The sequence below is a fragment of the Aquila chrysaetos genome, chromosome Z (assembly GCF_900496995.4).
Source record: "Aquila chrysaetos chrysaetos chromosome Z, bAquChr1.4, whole genome shotgun sequence".
In the NCBI taxonomy this organism is placed as follows: Eukaryota; Metazoa; Chordata; class Aves; order Accipitriformes; family Accipitridae; genus Aquila; species Aquila chrysaetos.
This window is the reverse complement of record NC_044030.1, coordinates 50,823,695-50,843,045: the sequence shown is the minus strand read 5'-3', so window position 1 is coordinate 50,843,045 and position 19,351 is coordinate 50,823,695. Positions and strand designations below refer to the sequence as shown.

Here is a 19,351-nt window from a genome sequence, read left to right as displayed (position 1 = left end):
AAATTGGAATTTGCTCTAAGGCACATAGCACTTGTTTTCAGTCATATAAAATATGGAGATCCCAGCTGTAAAACACGACATTTTTCGGTGTAGAAAAGGTCTGTATATTTTTGATGCATAAAAAAATGTTTTCATGACATTTTTTCCCCCACCCAGAAAATATTTTTATGTTGACTCTGTTATTTTTCATGAAAATATATTGATATTTTAATGATAATTTTATTGTAAGGCTTTTGGGAAGCAAGGTGGAATAGGTAATCAACATTTGAAAGAGAAGGCATGATCACAAAATAACTACAGTTGGCTGTGGTATCAGATTAGGTTTTAATTCTGGACTGGACTGGACTAGGAGGAGCCGAAGTATTACTGTTTTGAAAGACATCTTAAAGGGCCTAATTTTCATTCTGTTGTAAAGCAAGAACCAAAATGTTGAAACCTTGACTCAAATGACATGGCAAAGGAGTCTTTTGTTTTCTGGCTGGCTGTAGCTGTTAGCTGCTGATGTTTCTGACTGCTTCTGAATCTTTAGCACGAGAGCAGATCCCCAGCTGTTCTAGCTGGCATAGCTTCATGACCGAGGATAATCAAATCTGGCAATTTTAGAGCATGGTGGAGCAGTAGCCTTAATGAAATGCTTTAACAGTTGATTTGGAGGATGGATATAAACGTGCTGAAGAATATCTCTAAATTTAATCAATACAGTGATGACATAGATGTAGGCTCTGTTGCAAATGCTTAGGCTGCCTTTTTCAGGCCCACTGCTCCCACCTGACGACTTTAGATAATGACCTTGTAAAGGGAGCTTAATATCCTCTTCTGAGTAGATTTCCCCCTTCTGCCCTAACAGGAAAGAACTTTTGAGGGTTTAATTTTTTAATATTTTTTTTTCTTAAATTTGAATCCTTAATTTGAGTTCTCATCTCTGACTGCGAGTGCCTGTGGCCTTCAGGAAAAAAAGCCACTATTTGAATTTTCAAGTGGGATTTTGCTTCGGCTGCTCTTTTCTTGTGATCTGTCAGTGCTTCTCCAAACCAGATTTTTTCCTGGATAATGGAGGTGAAAGTACTTCCTTGAGGGCCTATGATGTAACTACCTTGAAAGAAGAGTCACCCAGCTCCAGAAGGGCTGAAGTCTTCACAGCTCGTCTCTCATTTGACTCACCTCTGTCCTCTGTAACAGTACTTGACCCAGAGCTTTACAAATGAATTTTCTGCTTGGTACATAGTTTTGTTAGTCACCTTAAATGAGTGACTCATGATGTGAGGCTAATACGGACAAAATGGAAATGGAAGCATGTTTAGGAGAGAGGGATGACCTGCCTTTTTGACTTAGCAGTGACCACTCCAGCAGGCTACAGAACTGCACTATTGAGAGTGTCATACATTCCTCAGCTTAGAGTAATGATGAATATGGAGGAAGGAGTAATTGCTATGGTTTGTAGATGTGAGATGGGATCTTTAGGGCATCTGTGCGGATGATGTGCCATGTCTTTGCAAATCCTCATCAACTATGAAAATATCTCAAAATGATGAAAAGTAAAGCAACAGCTAAAAAGGGCTGGAACATTAATTACCTTTGGGTACTTTTTATCCTTAGAGTTGAACTTCAGTTATTCAAAATCTGTTTTGAATATTTAGGTACAGGCATATTTGCATACTGTTGTTTTTAGGGACCTGAAATCTTTGTGGTAGAGAGTCCTGTGCAGATTTTGCTGTATCATTTGTAGTAGGAGGTCCATTTGCAGAAGATTCATTCATGGATTGGTGAAGAAAGCTTCTGGTCTTTTATGCTTCCTTTGTTGCCATTTTTCACAGAAACTGCAAATGAATAGCACCTTTTAGGACATTAAATCTATACCTTGTCCACTGCAGAATTGTTCCTAACAGCACTGAATTTGAAATCTATGAATTTTTTGTAGCACTTCACTAATCTCTGTAAGGAACAACTTCAGTCATACAGACCACACAAACTGATCTGCATTCAGATTAACGATAAAATAGTGTCTGCGTGGATTTTCCTTCTGTATAGGAAAGAAGGGATAAATAAAGTTCTTTTTTTTTCAGGATGTTTCATAGTATTGATGGCTCATTAATGCACCATTTGGGTACCAATTTGCAAGGAGCTGACAGAAAACAAACAGAACTGACAGCCATTTCTTATTGCACAGATAATTATAGCCTGCATTAGTAAGTACTTGGCCATGCTGCACTTGCAGCTTTGTTGGACTGAACTGTAGTGAATTTGAAATTAATCCAATGTCTGGATTTTATTAACAGCAGGTGAGTGATTGACTGTGGGTCTTCTCCTTTATAGTAAAAGAAAGCCATAGAAGAGTTAACACAGTGGTTGAAACCAAGAGGAAAAAAGTGCAATTTTTCCTCCGTTACTCCTTGTTTATTGCAGGAGTCACTTCACTGAAATCAGTAGTTACACTTAGTTAAAACAGTCTAAAGATGATTCAGAGGCATCTAGGAATGTTTGTAAAATTAAATAGTGTTCAGTACAAAGAGATAAAAATGGATAGGAAACAGAAAGTCATATGTCTGATGACTTTCTTATGACAAATAAACATCCCAGTGAAAGATTAGTACTTTCACTGGATCATATGCACCTGACTTAGTTGTGGAATTACACCACTAAAAACACTTTGTGACTGACAATGCAATTGCTAACATCCATTTTGAATGGTGCTGCATAGCAGTTACCATTCAAATCTGTTGCTGTCACTTTTACTGACAGTAGAGGGAAACTCAGTTCGATGTGTTCCTCTGAATCAGGGAAATGGAACGGTAGCACAAAAACATTTTCTAATTAGTTTTCAAACTGAGTGTTTTATAAAATAATGGGCTATTTGCTAAAGGCGTGGCACCAAAGTCCCCTTTCATTCTTTCTAACAGATGTGTCAGCTGGGTATTTTATATATGACTCATGTGAACCTCAAAGCTCTTGCATGGTGTGAATGTAGGGGTTTTTGTATCTATCACTTTTATTTATAAACTTGATTTTTGATGGTGAAGGTCTGGTTGTGGCTTGAGTCAGTATGTTTCTGAGAGTTCTCTGGCATGGGTGCCTGTTGCCTTCTGGGTGGCTAGAGTCAGGGCTTGGGAGTTTCTTCTTGCTCTGTGCTTAGGCATTATGATTACCCATGATGTTTTGTTGATACAGGCTGGACAAAGGAGCTGGGGCCTTTTTTCAGCTCTGGTGAGAAAATTTTTAGTGCCTTAATTCTTTCCCCACTTCATTCTATCAAGTCACCTCCTTTTTCATCAGCACACACAACCATGGATATTTCTGTCTGCTGAATACAGATCTGTCATTGTTGATTATTTGCTTGATAAGGTCGAGGGTACAGATATTCATTCAACAGAGAAATAGAGGTGTGACCTTGGCAAAGACGTGATAGTATGTACTTCTGACACCAGCAGAAGATTGGGTCTCTGAGAGTTAAGCAGTAATATATTGTTTTCTGTTTGTTTAACTTAAGTTAAAGTGTGTTTGAAGTAAGTTTTTCAGAAAGAATAATATGTCTGACTGTTGTACCAACTTAGAGAAAAAAAAACGTTTCCCCAGGAAAACACGGTGGCTAGATTTTTCAGTTATTGCTGAATCTGTTTATTGTTCTTTTTTTAACTGCAGAAAGTGAGTGAAAAAGTAGGAGGTGCAGAAGGAACCAAGCTAGATGATGACTTCAAAGAAATGGAAAGGGTAAGTCTAAATACAGATGTGTCTGTTCATTATTACCATTCATTTTTCCTTTCTAGGACAGGAATTTCAATCACTTGAATAATTTTGAAAGACTTAACTTATATTTAGCAGGACTGAGCTTTCTGTTTCTTACCTCTTTTTGTTTTCTAACCAAGGCATATGTAGTATATGGCACTCTTTATAATGCCAATATTTCATTCAGAGATTGAGGCTGTTGTCAGCTACAAATTAGTTTCAGTTAATCCATTGTAGAGGATCTCTGAAAACAGAGTCTGTCTACAAGATGGTAATTTCAATGGCAAAGGGTGCCAGTCATTCTCAGCACCTTGAGCATCAGTCAAGAGGAGCAAGAGCTGTCTGCCAAAGGGGGTTGACAATGGCACTGGGATATTCATTCATAGGTTCAGACATCCTGTTAGGCAGCCTCCACTGGCAGAGTGCCTTGGGTAGATGCGGCTAACCCCCCAACAGACTGCTTGGTGAGGCAGGCAGTGGTAGCACTGAGTGTTTCTATGGGAGGGGAAGCCACAGCTGTGTGTGGTGGTGATAATATTTCAGTTAGAAGGATCAGTAGGGGCAGGTTTTTTTCTGGCCTCAACTTTGAAAGGTACTATCAAATCTTGCAGCACAAGCTACTGCTAGGTGATTTGTAGGGTATGTATCTGATACATAACTCCGGTCAAGAGAAACAGAAGCTGTTTATCTGTACATTTGTATGGTGAGATGAGGAAAAAAAACCTTGGATGAAAAATAAAGGAGAAGGGCATATCCTTTGTACTTCTTACAGCAAAAGTACTGCAGAGTTGGTTTCTCCCCTTCTGCCCAGCTTCCCTTCAAATGTGCTGCAAGTATAGGCACTGCCGTCAAAACTGGAAGATGTTAACAGATTCAGAAAACTGATGCAAGGTTTAGAGTGGAAAATAGGACATTGCAACAGCCAGGGGTGAGTCCCACGTAGTGCTTGTGGGCGGCATGGGTTGGCAGTCCAGGAGATAAGAGCACTGAGAGTTGAGAAGAGAATGGAGTAAACTCATCAGTTGCCTCCACGCTCCCTGCCTGGCCCCGTGTTCCTTGCCAGCTTTTCTGCAGGCAGCGGACATGCTCCTTCTGCCTGTCTCTGGCCTTCTGTTCCCTCACCCCCCACTCTCCTCTGCAGCCTTCTAGCCATTTCTGCGGTCCCTACCAGGCAGTTCAGCTACTTACTAACCCAGGGCTGGCAGACCTCTTCTGCTTCTTTGTGTAAAGCATAGAGCAAGACCTGGCAGATGGCAGTGGCAACAGGAAACAGGAAAGACATCAGTCACAGCGTGCTGCAACCAACCCATCTCAGGTGTTATTTTTTTAAAATAGGAACTTGCCATTATGGTAGAGGAGTTCACCCTGTGAGACACAAGCTACCATGCAGAGAAATGCAATGTGTCTTCATAAATGCAGAGTACAGGACAGGTTATGGAGATCCCCAAATCTGCCAAAGCAGCATTTTTTCGTTGAGGCCTGATTCTGAGAGGGAGAATAGTTGCATACTTTGCTACGTGCAGCGTAGGAAGCTGATGCAGAGTACTTCTTAAGAAAGCAAGAATTCCTATTACAGTAGAAAAAAGTAATGCTATTCAGTTCTAAGTATTTTAAATTCCTAAATATAAAATAATTCTTCCTGGAGTCAGCTAGGGGAAATAAATGGTCAGTGCATCCATGCTGATAGGTTTCTTGAAATTGGAAACTAAGTGATACCTGGTCTTCCTTACCCCAATTTTACCAGGCCTCACTCTGAAAGAGGTAGACAGCCCATTTTCTCATCAGTGGTTGGTTTTGATTGACATCTGCTTTCCCCTCATTTTGCCAGTTATTAGGCGATCAAAGATGGCTAATTCTTCAAATAGTTTTCAGTGACCATTCTGTCAAAAAGTTTTCCCTGTTGTGGATGCTTCCCAGGGTGACATAAAGTATCAGCACAGTACAACGAGTCGTATCAAATTCCTGACACATCCTCAGGTACTCTGTACTAATGGCCTCACTTGAGAATGGATCTGCTATAAACCGAAATGGTGGACTCATGCTTTGGTAGTTTTCCAGGTATTATCAGCATTCTGGTACCAGGGATGCTGTCAGGGAAACAAAAATAAAATTATAAGAAGAGTTAAAAGAATTTATAAGAACAAAAAGAAGAGAGAAAAACATTTTCCTTTTGTCTAACATCTTTTTTTCATGTTTCTTTTTGTTTAACTCTCTGTCCTTTAGAAAGTGGATGTTACCAGCAGGGCAGTTGTGGAAATAATGGCAAAGACAATAGAGTATCTTCAGCCCAATCCAGGTAATGTAATTGCACAGTCTCACAGTACTTGCAGCACTTTTTGAAAATACTCTTTCTCACCAAAATAGAGTATGACAGATCTCATCCTCACTGGTGCAAGTTAAGACAAAACTGGTGAAGTTATCGTCAAGTAAAAGACAGAGATGAGTAGAGGCTTCTGTGTTAGGCTGTCAGAGGGAATGGAGACTGGCTTTGGGAGGCCTGTTTTCCTTTTGTGTTGTCTTGCTTTAGGTGAGGGAGCAGCATATGCCTAGAAATCAGGCGTGTTTACTTGCAGGCATCTGAATGTCAGCACTGTGAGCATGGGGGGGCTCCCTGGGAGCTGGAGATGGCTGTGGACCCCCCAGGGGTGGCAGGGCAGGGCCTGGAAGTCAGGGCCCATCCCACTGCTCCAGCCAGGAGCAGGGCAGCCCGGGTGCTCTGGGGCGGCAGGAGCAACGCTGGGCATCAGGCACCTCCCTGGGTATGGGGATAGGCCGAGGCCAGGCAATCAGCCCACAGGTGGGGATCAGGATCAAGCACGGTGAGGGTGTCTGCATGAAACATCTCTTTCTGCCGCTGTTCCAGTCATTTACCCTGTGTGAAGGAAAAGGACCGGGCAGTCCTTGCAGACTGTGGGAAGAAAGACAAAGTTCTGAAGCAGCTTCCTCCAGGGCACAGGAAAAGGTGTAACAACACCTTTCACCTGGTCCTCTCGCGATTTCCCATCCTCATTAGCGTTACTACAAAAGGGTGGGTGGAAAACAGGTGTTGATGCCAAACTGGAGAAAAGGGCAGTTAAACGGATGTAATCAGAGATGACTAAATTGAACCCTCAAAATAGAAACGAATGATTGGTTTCATTGGGGAGATGAAAGAAAGGTTTTGTGATTGGGCTGATGGAGAGCTGCATGCTCCTTTCTTGCCAAAGGATCCTCACAAGGAGGGGTGATCTGGAGCTGTTAAAATCAAGTAAACCATTAAATTCAAGAACTTGGAGATTTCCATAGTGATCTAGGAACATAAGGGCTTTGATACTAGCATAAGTCAATGCCAGCTTGACTGACGGTGTCAATGGAGTTATGCTTGTATAAAATTAGCAGGAAGGTAAAATGAGCCCTCTACCTATAGTAAGTATGTTAGAGTTTCATGGAAGTACAAACCAAATTCACTCATTCACTGTGAGGAATTTGTTTCCTAATTGCTGGAAACAAATTTGAACCAGTGTGAAATATTTTAACTCCAGTGTGGTAGGATGAAGGACTGTTGCTAGTATAGCTTAACTGGTGATATTTTTATGTTAGACCACAGAGGAAAGGAGGATAATTTGGTGATGCTGCCAGTGGATTGAAAAAAGGAGGAATAATATTTACGAGTTCTAAGAACTGCTAGAGAGAAAATAATGATGACTAGAACGGTTTCTATGTCAACAGATGAAATACTGTTTATGACTTGAGTCCACAGCTTCCTTGCTCATAGTCAACAAGCACTCTACAGGAAAAGCAATACGATTGACAAACATTATGAGGCTAGTGATAAAATTGTTAACTGCTGTCAAGCTGCTGTTGTGCAACACCGTATAGACTGAGTAGTAAGCTTTGGCTGCTCAGCCCCTCTCTGGCTGCCTTCCTGACACATCTGAGTGATAATGATTGCTGTGAATTGTGAAGGAGGCTCACAGCAATGGCAGAGAGCAAAATTTCTGGAAATAGCTAAGGATGTGATTTCAGGCACCTCAGGCTGATGTAAGTTTGCAGTGCTGCAGGAAAGAGCAGTTTCCATACTCTAGCTACACATCCCCTCATCTGCTTGTGGCAGGTGCAAGTAGGATCAGAAAATTAAAATTGTAATAGGCAGGAGGAAGATTTACTTTCCTGCATATCAAATTAGATCACGTTATTCATTCCACAGCTGGGCAATGGGTAACAGATGGAGTAAGAGGAAAGGGGGACTGACTCTTTTCAGCTCTCACCTGATCTTAGATTGTTTTATGCCAATTGCAAAAGGGCTCCCTACAGTGAGAAGAATTGCGTGGAAAATTACTTCTTTTTTCAATAAAATAAAAAATTTCCTTTTAAAATTCTCCCTACAACTATATTACAATTTATCTGGGACACCAAAAATGCTGATTTCCAGTATTTCCTGTTTGCTTTCTCATTTTCATAAAAAATAGAAACATTACATTGGGGAGAAGGGGGAAATTTAATGGAAAAAAAAGTTCTTTAAAGGCACTGTTTAACAGAAGAATTTCTTTAGAAGTTTACGTGGGTTTGGTAGGGAGAAGAGGGTTTGGGATGTAGCAGACATTCCTTGATAAGTAAGATGTGCCCTGGAAACATCAATATGCTTGAATAACATAGTACTGCAGTGCTAGAGTTCAAATGGCTTCATGGTGTTTTGAAGGATCAATAAATTAAGTATGAAGCATTGTCTAACTTTACTAAACAGTTAAATTAACTAATGCTGGAAGGAAAAAAGAAGAGGGAAGGGAAGGCAATGGAAAGGAAGGGAAGGGAAGGGAAAGGAAGAGGATATTAAAGACAAATGTGAATTTATTGAAAGAGGTGTTGGGCTGAGGTTAGTATGAATGAAAAAGATAGCTTTGTAGACTTCTCAGTTATGAAAAAGACCTGAAGGACAGCTGAAAATAACTAAAATTGAACATGATGAAGGCTGAAAGACTTTCCATGCAGAGGTACATGACCATAATTTCAAGAAAAAGAGGTGTGCCAGATGAACAAGATTGAAAGTACAAAGAATGAGCAATTGAACCCACTGCTGAAATTACTTTTGAAGACTTTTGGCAGTGTTCTTATGATTTGCCATGGCTCTGTTAACACTTAAAATTAAGGTGAATCATTAGTGGCACCATGAAAGTCAATGTAAAGGAAAGGGAGTGCAACTGGGAAAAGAATCAAGTGTTCGGGTCACTTCCATGTGGTTTTTTGTACATCTCTGCCTGTCTTCACTTAGGTCGAAACATAACTTAGGGAAGAAAGCACATGGCACTAGCACAATAAAGCAATAGAAATGAAAGGGCTCAGGATGGGATTTTGAGATTGACTGAGCACAAACTTACCTCTCCTCCCATGGAAGTTACTGGAATCAACTTTAAAGAAGGAGTGAGACCACTGGTGGATGTATTCTATGATTTCCTACTAAATCAGGGTTCTAATGTAATCATTATTAAATGATTAAATGATTCATTGAAGCATGAATTTTTCATCCTTACCTTTCTTCTCTTTATGATTTATTTCTTGCCCTTGCCTTATTGTCCTTTCATCTGTCATTCTTTCCTGTATCTTTTGCGTTCTACTCTTACCTGCCTGTCCAGAATATAGCCACTTCATTTTTTATATTCCCTCATTCATTTTTTCCTTTTATTTCTGAAAATACTCCCATTTGTTCCTGTTTTAATTCAGCTTGCTGCCTTCATTCCCCTGACTGATTCTGTTTGTGCCTTAGTTTCTTTTGTGCTTCTGTATTTTCCTATCACCATCATCATTTCAATGCCATTTTTAAAGGCCAGACATTTCATTAAAATGCAATTTCTTATACTGAACAGTCAGCCAGTCTGCTGACTGTAGTTTTGTAGCGGGTGGAAACAGAAGGCATCAAGAAGTTCAGATGCTGAAAAGCATGATCTGGTGGCACTCAAGGGTAGTGAGAAAGTTATCAAAACCATAATTACTATATGTTAAAAGTATGTTATCCTTTCAAAGCTGCTTCTCAGGCAAAATAAGTACTATGACACTTGCCTGATTTTCCTGTGTCTGTTTCTGTGTCTATGTGCATACATTTCTATGCCACAAAGTGAAACATATTCAGCAACAAGAACCATCTCTTGACAGGCACTTTCAACAATAAATTAAGAGCAAAACACTTGTTGACTCCAGTCTGCTAATGTTTTGTTTTGTTGCAGAAATGTGTGCAAGGTCAAGTTTTGACCAATGAAATGAGCTGCTAATGTTTTGTAAACAGAAATGCTAACTCATAAGAGTAACTAACAAAGTCAAGCCTTTGCAAGGAGGAAGGTAGAGGCATTCATAGCTGCCCTCCTGTAGCATACACAATAATGTAGGTAGAAACAGCCACTGAGTCAGCTTTGCTGGCAGTAGGATATAGCTGGCAAAATTTGAAGTCAAGTGCCAGTAATTAATTCACTCTCTGCAGGCCATTCACATTCTGTAGCTGCAAAAATTCACTAAAGCACATCATCAAACAATTTAGTTCTTTTATGTTTGCTGTCTTTGTTTTCATCAATTATGATAATTGTGTGATTTCTTCTGATCTGCACTTGTATATCTGAAATAAAATACAAGCTAAAGTACAGCTGAAAACTGTATTGAAGTAGGAGTTTCCCCAAATACCCATAAAAAGCAAAAAGTGTTTCAAAGTTTATTGGGCATCACGTTTGGGGACATAGGTTTTATTTAATATTCTACAACAGAAAAACTTTCAAATGTTTAAAAAATGTGGGGCACCACAGTTTCATTGTGAGTGTACCTAGTCTGGACTTTTTCTTAAGAGGAAGGCTGGCTCAATCTGCTATCCATCTGGTACCCGAGGATTTTAAGATTAAGGCTTTGGGGACTGCTTCAATATTTTTCTACCTGAGTTGTAGCACGTCAAACATGCTATCTTGGGAGTGTTCCTGGGCTTTCTTCTGTCCAAGTCATTTCAAGGGAAGCTTTGACTTAAAGTTCAGGACAGAGCCTCCTCTCTGGCCTACCAGCAGAAGAAAAAAGTCAGTGACCAACAACATTTCATTCCTTTGCTCTAAAAATAATTAATTAAAAACAGGGCTTAATCCTAAACTTAGATAATGTCCTTCAAATACATTGTGGGTAGCTCAGATAAATTTAAAGAGTGCATTCTTGTCTGTGTAGTCAAACTATTGCGTGCTTGTAACCTCTGTCACTTGCCTGCTTCAGCTTCCAGAGCTAAACTCAGCATGATCAACACTATGTCAAAAATTCGAGGCCAGGAAAAGGGACCAGGTTACCCTCAGGCTGAAGCCCTGCTGGCAGACGCGATGCTGAAATTTGGCCGAGAACTTGGAGAAGAATGCAACTTTGGTAACTTGATTACTTCCCTTTCTGTTATAATGCAATAAAAATGGCAGTAAAATGTAATAGAACTCTCATTATTAAAGTGTTGCGCTCTTACAAAGGAAGAACTTCTGCAGGAAGCATCAGAGTTCTGCTTCATCAGACTTCTCCTTTAAGGTCAGTTTAGGCCTATTGAGTATCTTTTGTGGATTTGGACTAGAGATTTTTTTCTTGTGTATGAAAGTCAAATTGTTTCCACTTGGACCCATATCCATATAGGCTTAGGCTCTCTGTCATAGATTATGTTACTGGGGATGTGTTGGGATGAAAGATGTACATGTTCAGAAATCGTATTGTTGTCTATGCATGTGTGCAATAAAACCCTTTTGTCCTCAGAATCCTTATAATAAATGTTACTGTCTTCATTGCAGTCAAGGAATAAAGGCTAATAGGTCTTTAATAGACTGTGACATTTTTTTCTGACCAAATTCCACATTTTAAGGCACTAGTGAATATTCCTGTCTTACCTGTCAACTGCTCCTCCCTCCAAGCCCCAGTTTACAGCTGCCTGAGTTAAAAATGTTAAACTGAGACTTAAAAGTGTGTTCTTCAACAATAGAAGTCTGACTAAAAGAGATGACATTCACAACAGGATCCTTTGTCTTTCTGTCCTATTTGTGTGGGCTTCTCTGTGGACATTTTTATATGATAACACACAGGACCCTCAAATAGGACTGTGAAAATCCAATTTCCTATTTGAATCTTCATAAAATGTTGCTCCTGGCATAAAGGCATCTGCAACGAGAAAGGTACTTTCTTGGGGTTTTTATATAATTTACTAGTTAGCTTGGCAGATGTAGGTTGATTTGTGCTAAAGACTACTGAATTTATTTTTTTAATTGGTTGCCTCTCATTTGCTAAGTTTCAAACACATTTTTGAAGGGAAAATGAAGAACTAATAGAATTTAGTTTGTGCAAATTGCTATGTATTCCCTAATGATTGCACTAGCACGCAACAGAATAGATATGGCAATTATTTTCACATTCTTAACTAACAGCAGCCATTGTGGCTGTTTGTCACTTTTCACCTGGGTCTGGCAGGCTCTCTAGTTTTGCAGTGCATTGCTGGCATCCCCTGCTTGGGAGACAAAGCTCCTTCTGATTTCTCACATTTCCAGGTTTTCAGGTGCTTTGTATTCCTTGAAAGTGGATTTTTTTCCACCAACCTACGCCTCAAACCAGGAGGGTATTTTTGAGCTTCTTGCTTTTGTTTTTATGGAGAGGAGGTAAAGCAGAGTGGTAATTTTTGTGGCCCTCAAGTTAATCTTGGAGGAAATCTCAGAAGGCAGATAATTCTTACTGAAGTTTATAAGTTGAGTAGGTGTATGAAGTCGATAGTTTCATCAAAAAAATCTTTCATTAAAAAAAAACTCTGCAAAATTTTAAAGAATTTTTTAATTTGATACTGTCACTAGTCTCACTGATACAAACAGGGAGACTTAGACTTCCATTAGAGCTATTTTTGTATGCAGTCTAGTGTCTGGTGATGGCAACACTGGAGCAAATACAGGTAATTCTTTTCTAGCATGTTTGTTTCACTGGTGTGAGGAATGAACAGACAGCAAGGGGTGTGGAGGAGGCTGTCTTGATGCAGCGTGGATCCTCAAGTTCAGCTGTGTTACAAGGCAGACTCTGGGGGCTGCAGAAGTGTGAAATCCATGTTGCTGTTTCACACAGTGTGTCATACTTTGTTTCTTTCCTAAACTTGAGACTTAAAATGAAATGTTAACTGAAATTTCCATGACTCAGTTTCATTCTACAGTGATTTGGAACTAAGTTATTTTGAGATAAGCGGACATCTTTTATTTCAGGACCAGCACTTGCAGATGTGGGAGAAGCTATGAAGGAACTTTCTGAGGTCAAGGACTCTTTAGACATGGAAGTGAAACAAAACTTCATTGACCCACTTCAGAATCTCCATGACAAAGATCTGAGAGAAATACAGGTATTGCCCTCAATGTGACATTTTAATAATGCCAAATGTGCAGACTGTTCAAAATTTATGTTAGTTGTATAGCTTAAAATGGGCTTTCAGATTCACAGATGATTTGATTTTAGTCTGTTCTGTCTTGAGTTTTACTTTTCAGTTCTGTCTGTCTTGTTGATGAGTTAGAAAGGGAAAGATTGAAATTCTAACATTTTTTGACGGTAGCATCACCAAGTTTAAGCAGGCATGAGCACAGTACTCTAATCCTACCATTTGAAAGCTCATTTCCCTAAATAAACGAACAGATGTTTACATTCAATTTTCTAGTGTATGACATGTGAGGGCGTTTTGATAGTTGCCTCTATACTGGCACTACCCTTTTGTCTGTATGAAGACTGTGTCTGAAACTTTCCCAGGAATTTGGAACACAAACACTGTTTGCTTGCATGAATTACGTAATTAGTAATCCAGGAACCAGACAGCATTTACAGAAAAAAATCTGTTTGCACGCATACTTCTGCAGACACAACCTACTTTTGTAATTGTGGAAGTGTCTCCCAATTCAGCAATGCTTATCTGTATAAGTAACTGTTCTTCTGAGCTCAGTAAGGCTTTCATATTGTTAAATAGGTGTGGAAGAAAGATACCTTAGGCAGTTTGATATAACTTACACAGCTGACAAATTTATAAATATCAGATGACAAGTTGATTCTTCTGAGGGAAAGTAAACACCTAAAGTAATCATGCTTATGCTGGTAGCATTAACTCCTGGCCAGCTTGATGTGGCAGCTGCTAAGCAGATTGACATAAATGTTACATCAGCTAACAAACTAGAAAATCTTTAGTAAAAGATAACATTAAGATCCTTTGGTGGTCTGATGGAAATGATAAGAATATTTTCTGTGTTGCTTTGTTTATGAGAACTGTTACACAGGCAAAAATGTACTGACTTGTGCTTTTAGTAGAGTTTTCTCTTAAACATCTAGGGAAAAACCGTAGTGTTCAGGTAATTCTGCATCAGAATTAAAAAGCTAGAAACTCGCATACCTTTTATACAGGTGGTGAATGCACTTATCCATTCTGCGTGGCCTTTTTTTAATGTTGAAGGTCTGTCATTTAGACAGCAGCACACCATAGCTTCTTAAATGATATGTAAAACCACCTACTTCATTGTTCTGTATTTCCCCCTTCTGAGGAAGGGTTGATGTACAGCAAACAGCACATGCTTGCAAATGTACATGGACTACCTGATTAGAATGCAGTATAAGGAGAGTCGAGGAGCATCCTTTATTCTGTGCTTGTGTTTGGGTTTTTGTTTTTTAGCATCACCTAAAGAAAATGGAAGGTCGACGTCTGGATTTTGATTACAAAAAGAAAAGACAGGGCAAGCTCCCTGATGAAGAACTTCGCCAGGCTCTGGAGAAATTTGATGAGTCAAAAGAAATTGCTGAGTCAAGCATGTTCAACCTTCTGGAGATGGATGTAAGATATCCCTTGTTCATCTTTGAGCTGAATCTTAAGAAGAGCCAGATACTGGTTCAGCAGCGAAGGCAGTCTAAAGCAGTCTAAAACTTGAAAGCCTTATTACATCCATGATGCCACAGATTCCTGTCACTGTACAATGGGGAAGGATATACTTCCTTGTTGGACTCAGTGAGAGGCTCAGAAGCTATAGTAATGTACAGCATGCACATGAAGGACTAATTTTATAGGTAACTGAGATAAAGAACAAAAATCCTCTGAAGCACTGATGTGCTTACAAAACTAAAATAGCTTCCTTCTTAAAATTATGTAAATGTAAGTCATGACTTTTACTTAGCTGTAGTTCTAGGGTTTGAGCCAAGGCTTTTGCTCAAGTGTGTGGGCTGCTGAGAGGATTGGTAAAGATCAGAGATGATGAACTCACAACCCCATGGTCTATGCTATAATCAGATGCAATAGTGAATAGGAAAGCCAAAGTTAATGTGACTGCTCAAATCTGACTCTGCAGCATATTTTTTGCTTACAGAGTGGTTTAGGATTGAGCATCTATTAAGTTTTTTTAAACTTTGATTTATAATAAATGTTGAAACTGTAAAATCAAGCGAGAAGAAAAATTTCTCTCTTTTGGAGGAAAAAAACATTTCAGCTGAAGTCTGTCTTACAAAATATGTGGTCAAAGCAAACTCAGTTTAAATATTTCCATTGAAGTAAATGACTGGATTTATTTGAAGTTTAAATACACACCTAATTTAATTCTTAATTTTGTTACCAGATGGCTGTAGAGGGGCCATAACAAACCTGAAAATATTTGTATGTTAGAAATTAAATATAGCTGTGCTGAAATGAAAGAAGTATAGCAAGTTTGTAGTTTTAATCCTTGTAGTAACTTCCAACTCCATGTGGCCAGATACTGCTGGTCTACATTAGACCATTGCAACATTACGTATTATGGAAACTGCTAGCAATTGCATTGCCCACACAAGAGTTTTGGATGTTTTTTCCTTCATGAAGTAGAATGCTACCTGCCTTCACTACAGATATTGTGCATCCAAGAGTATATAGTATCCTCCTGTTTTGGTCTGCTTCACAGGCCAGAATACAACTGAAGCATGACCATAGTTCCTATGGTTTTGTGCCCCTCACATGCAGGGAGGGAGAAGGTGTATTACGTTCTCATTACAATGTCATTTTTGCTTTCGTAGTGTTCACTGAATGAGGTAGGTTTGCAGGCTGCTGTTCATGCAAATCAGCCATGGAAATGATCAGTGCAGAAGAGCTGCAGTTACCATTCCAGATCAGGTCATAACCAGACATGATAATGAATAAAGACTGATATGTAACTATTTATGAACTACAAAGATGAATCAAGGTTTTAGAGAGATAAGTAAAACTGCCTGTGCAGTGTCAGCATGACAGTGGTCTTTACTCGCTATTACTGAGCTGTTAGTAATCACCTAAGGTCTGATGTTTTAATGTCAATCCTCAGATTGAGCAAGTGAGCCAGCTTTCTGCTCTTGTACAAGCCCAACTGGAGTACCACAAGCAGGCCACACAGATCCTACAGCGAGTTACTTCTAAGCTGGAAGATAGGTAATGCACTTTTTGTAAGTTTGTTGAACTGATTTTTTGTTTTACAGAGGCAGAAAACCTATGAGTAGAATGCAACACTTATCTTTTGCAACTTGGTAATTGTATGTTTATGAAAACAAGGGCCATTTCATTAGGTAATTGCAAGCTAAGATTTGTATGTTTTGGAGATGCATATACTTCTAAGTATGACTGAATGAGGACTGAGTTCAGGAAAGCATCTCAGCTTACTAAAGCTGTTAAATGTGATTTAACTGAAAGCAAGTACCTTGTTATATTCTCATCTACCTGAACATCTTCCTAAGCCAGGTAGTGAGATGCCCATCATTTGCCACTTTATTAAATACTTCTTTTTTTCCAGCTGTATTGCCAGATCAAATTTAGTACAAGGCTTAATTGAATTTACCTCTTCCATCCCCTTTTCTGTAACTGTGAATGCTGTCTCACAATTGATACAATATGTTTTTAATAGAATTTTAGAATATTTGGTTTTGAATTTTTGTTTCTATCAACACAAACCAGATTGTACCCCCTTGAAATGAGGAAAATAATGTTTGTAGAAGTTTATCAGCTTCCCACACACACATCCTTCTTCAAGGAAACTTAACATATATGAAAGATTTCTTTAGTCCACATAGTTCTGGAAGACTCTTCCTAAAAGCTGGATGTAATTCCCAAGAGCTGATAATGCTCACATACTGTGTGAAGGCAGCTTTTTAATCATGCATGATGCTTTGCTGTTTTCTGATGTCATTAGTGTAGATCTAGTTTCTGGTGCTCCTGGGTCTGTCAGTGTTTATTTTCTCAGAGCACACAGTCTGTAAGCCTCATCCAGTTCTAAGTCTAAAATTTCTTTGTGATTAGGAGCAGCACTTGGTAGGTAGGCTGCCCAGCAGGCTGTTTTCTGGATACAGTTTACAGTACTGTCTAAACAGCTAACAGAATGATTTTCAGCACTTCCGAATGAATACTGCAGTTCACTTACTTTATATAGTCATTAAAAAATCTAGTTCACTTACTTTACAGAGGCAATAAAAAATCCTCAGGAGTAGGTGGGTTGTTCTATAGTCCCGAAGTTATGCCATAAAGTGAACATACCTCTCTCTCCAACAAATTTCTCTTCCTGTATCAATTCATTTGCCCTTTTGAAACTTCTGCTAAACAGTCAGTATCTTTGCTTTAAGTTTCAGCTCTTCATCGTCAGCTAAATGATTTTAGCTTCTCAAGAACCTTGCATCGGACTGCTATTATAGATCAGCTGAAGTAAATATTTTACAAAAATTTACTATGCATCCCTAATTGTAAAGAGTCTACTGGCTAAATCATCCTTTGTCCACACCACTGGACGCGAATTAGAGCACTATGATATGCTCATGCCAGGGATTAAGCAGGGATGTAGAGCTGTGACTATTTGAACTACTTGTCTTTTCCTGCTGGTGATATGCAGGTGGCAAAAAATGCATGGCCCTGAGTTTTGGGGGCTGTTTTTTTGACCATATGGAGCAGAAAATAAGTAATGCTTTACTTTTAAGCTGAGCAAATTTGTTACAGTTCACTCTCAGTGATGTCTACAGCACATACTGCCCATTTTCCACATAGTTTTTAAAAGATGTGAATGGAACTTGTTCATGCTCTTGTTTGGCATGGACAATGTCTTCTAACTGCTAAGACTGTCCTGTTCGAAATATCGCCCAAAGAATTTTAAAATAATATGAGTTACGACTGCAAAAACCATGAAAAATTTAAAAATATACTCAAGTCTTCTATTCTTTCTGGGCGCTTTAGGCTTCAAAACTTTCTTCAGGAACTGAAAGAATTTTCATTTTTCTTCTACACATTAACGGAAAGCATAAACTTCCTTAAAACACCATGATTACATGAACTGGGACTTTAGAAACTTGGCAAACATTGGGAGACTTGCAATAAAATTAATAAGATCTGGAAGGTCAGCAAAAGCTTTTCCTTTTAAACTCTCTTTTTCATCAAGCAGAAGGAGGCTGCAGTTTTCAAGACAGAGTATCGTGACAGAGCAGCTGGGAAGCAGGACTGGTTTCCTTGGAGATGTTTCTTTTCTTAAGAAACATGGCTCATGCTGAGCTTTTGGGTAATTTTTAGCAAGTCACTAGAACTGTTGCCTTCTAGTTCATAATTGTAAAAAATGGTTTTTGTTTCACAGAAGTATTAAGTGTAATAGAACTTGGTTTAAGTATTTTTTTCTTCAAAACTACTGTTTTGAAAAAGTAACTTCTGTTAATGAGTGAAACACAGCAAAGCCTTTTTATTTAAGTTTATTTTGACAACTTCATTAATTTAAGTTTTCAATATGCTTATGTTTTTGTTTATGAAGAAGAAAAGCAGTTTCTGGGGACTGACTAATATTGATAATATTTGGGATGGTGAGGAAACCAGTGTTATCAGGACCAAAACTAGTTAAGTTAGAAGCAGATATTTTCAATAGAAAAATCAAAATGTGCTACCAACAGCAAGTCTGGGGCAGATCTAGAGAAGGTTAGAGAAACCAACTTGTCCTTTAAATATGGAGGTCTTGATTCAAGCATTCTTCCATATCCGGTATTAGAAATATATGTGGCTGTTGTTGTGCATAAGCTGCTCTGATTCTGTCATCATCCCTTCCCTGGATTTTACCCTAGAATCTGAAAATGTACCCTTTCCTAGAAATTCTAGATTTCTCAATCAGAAGAATAAGTTGGAATGAATGATGCATAATATTTTTATTTTGAGAGTCAGGAAAGCTGGAGTTGTGTGTCTTTGTGAAACAAGTATTCCAAATTACAAATTAACTAAGTCTGCAACTGAAGTCAGTACGTTCCTACACAGTCTCCTCACAAAATGACAAGAGTTGGCATCGACCAACTGAATAGTTAAGGCTTGCCAGGGATAGAAGCAAAAATCACACTAAAAATGGGGGCAGACATGTTTGTACAGCTCTTCTGTAAGCATTGCTAATCACATAACTAGTTTTTCTCCATTAGAAGCTCTTTGTTATTGTTAGAGAAAAGGAATCCAGACAAAATGCTAGGTTCCTAGAGGGAAAGAAAAATTAACAACCTCATGGAATAGTCACATCAGGTGGTTTTTGGTAATTTAAACTAATGCTGTAAACAAAAAATTACTCCAAATGTGAAAACTTGTTTTGTCTGAATGATTGGTGGATGGGAGCTTCAGCCATGGAAATAAAAATGTTTGGTGCAACTCATCTGTTAACAAGAAACTAACTCTTGACATTGA

General features: G+C 38.8%; 1 protein-coding gene across 1 annotated transcript in view; it reads left to right on the top strand.

Annotated features, from left to right (window-relative positions):
• SH3GL2 (SH3 domain containing GRB2 like 2, endophilin A1) overlaps nt 1-19,351 on the top strand; it is a 101,193-nt gene that overhangs the window by 77,716 nt on the left and 4,126 nt on the right. Inside the window, exons 2-7 of the mRNA XM_030004674.2 lie at nt 3,637-3,705; nt 5,944-6,016; nt 10,930-11,073; nt 12,918-13,051; nt 14,357-14,515; nt 16,002-16,105. Coding sequence (XP_029860534.1) covers nt 3,637-3,705; nt 5,944-6,016; nt 10,930-11,073; nt 12,918-13,051; nt 14,357-14,515; nt 16,002-16,105 — 683 coding nt within the window. The remainder of the gene's footprint in view (nt 1-3,636; nt 3,706-5,943; nt 6,017-10,929; nt 11,074-12,917; nt 13,052-14,356; nt 14,516-16,001; nt 16,106-19,351) is intronic.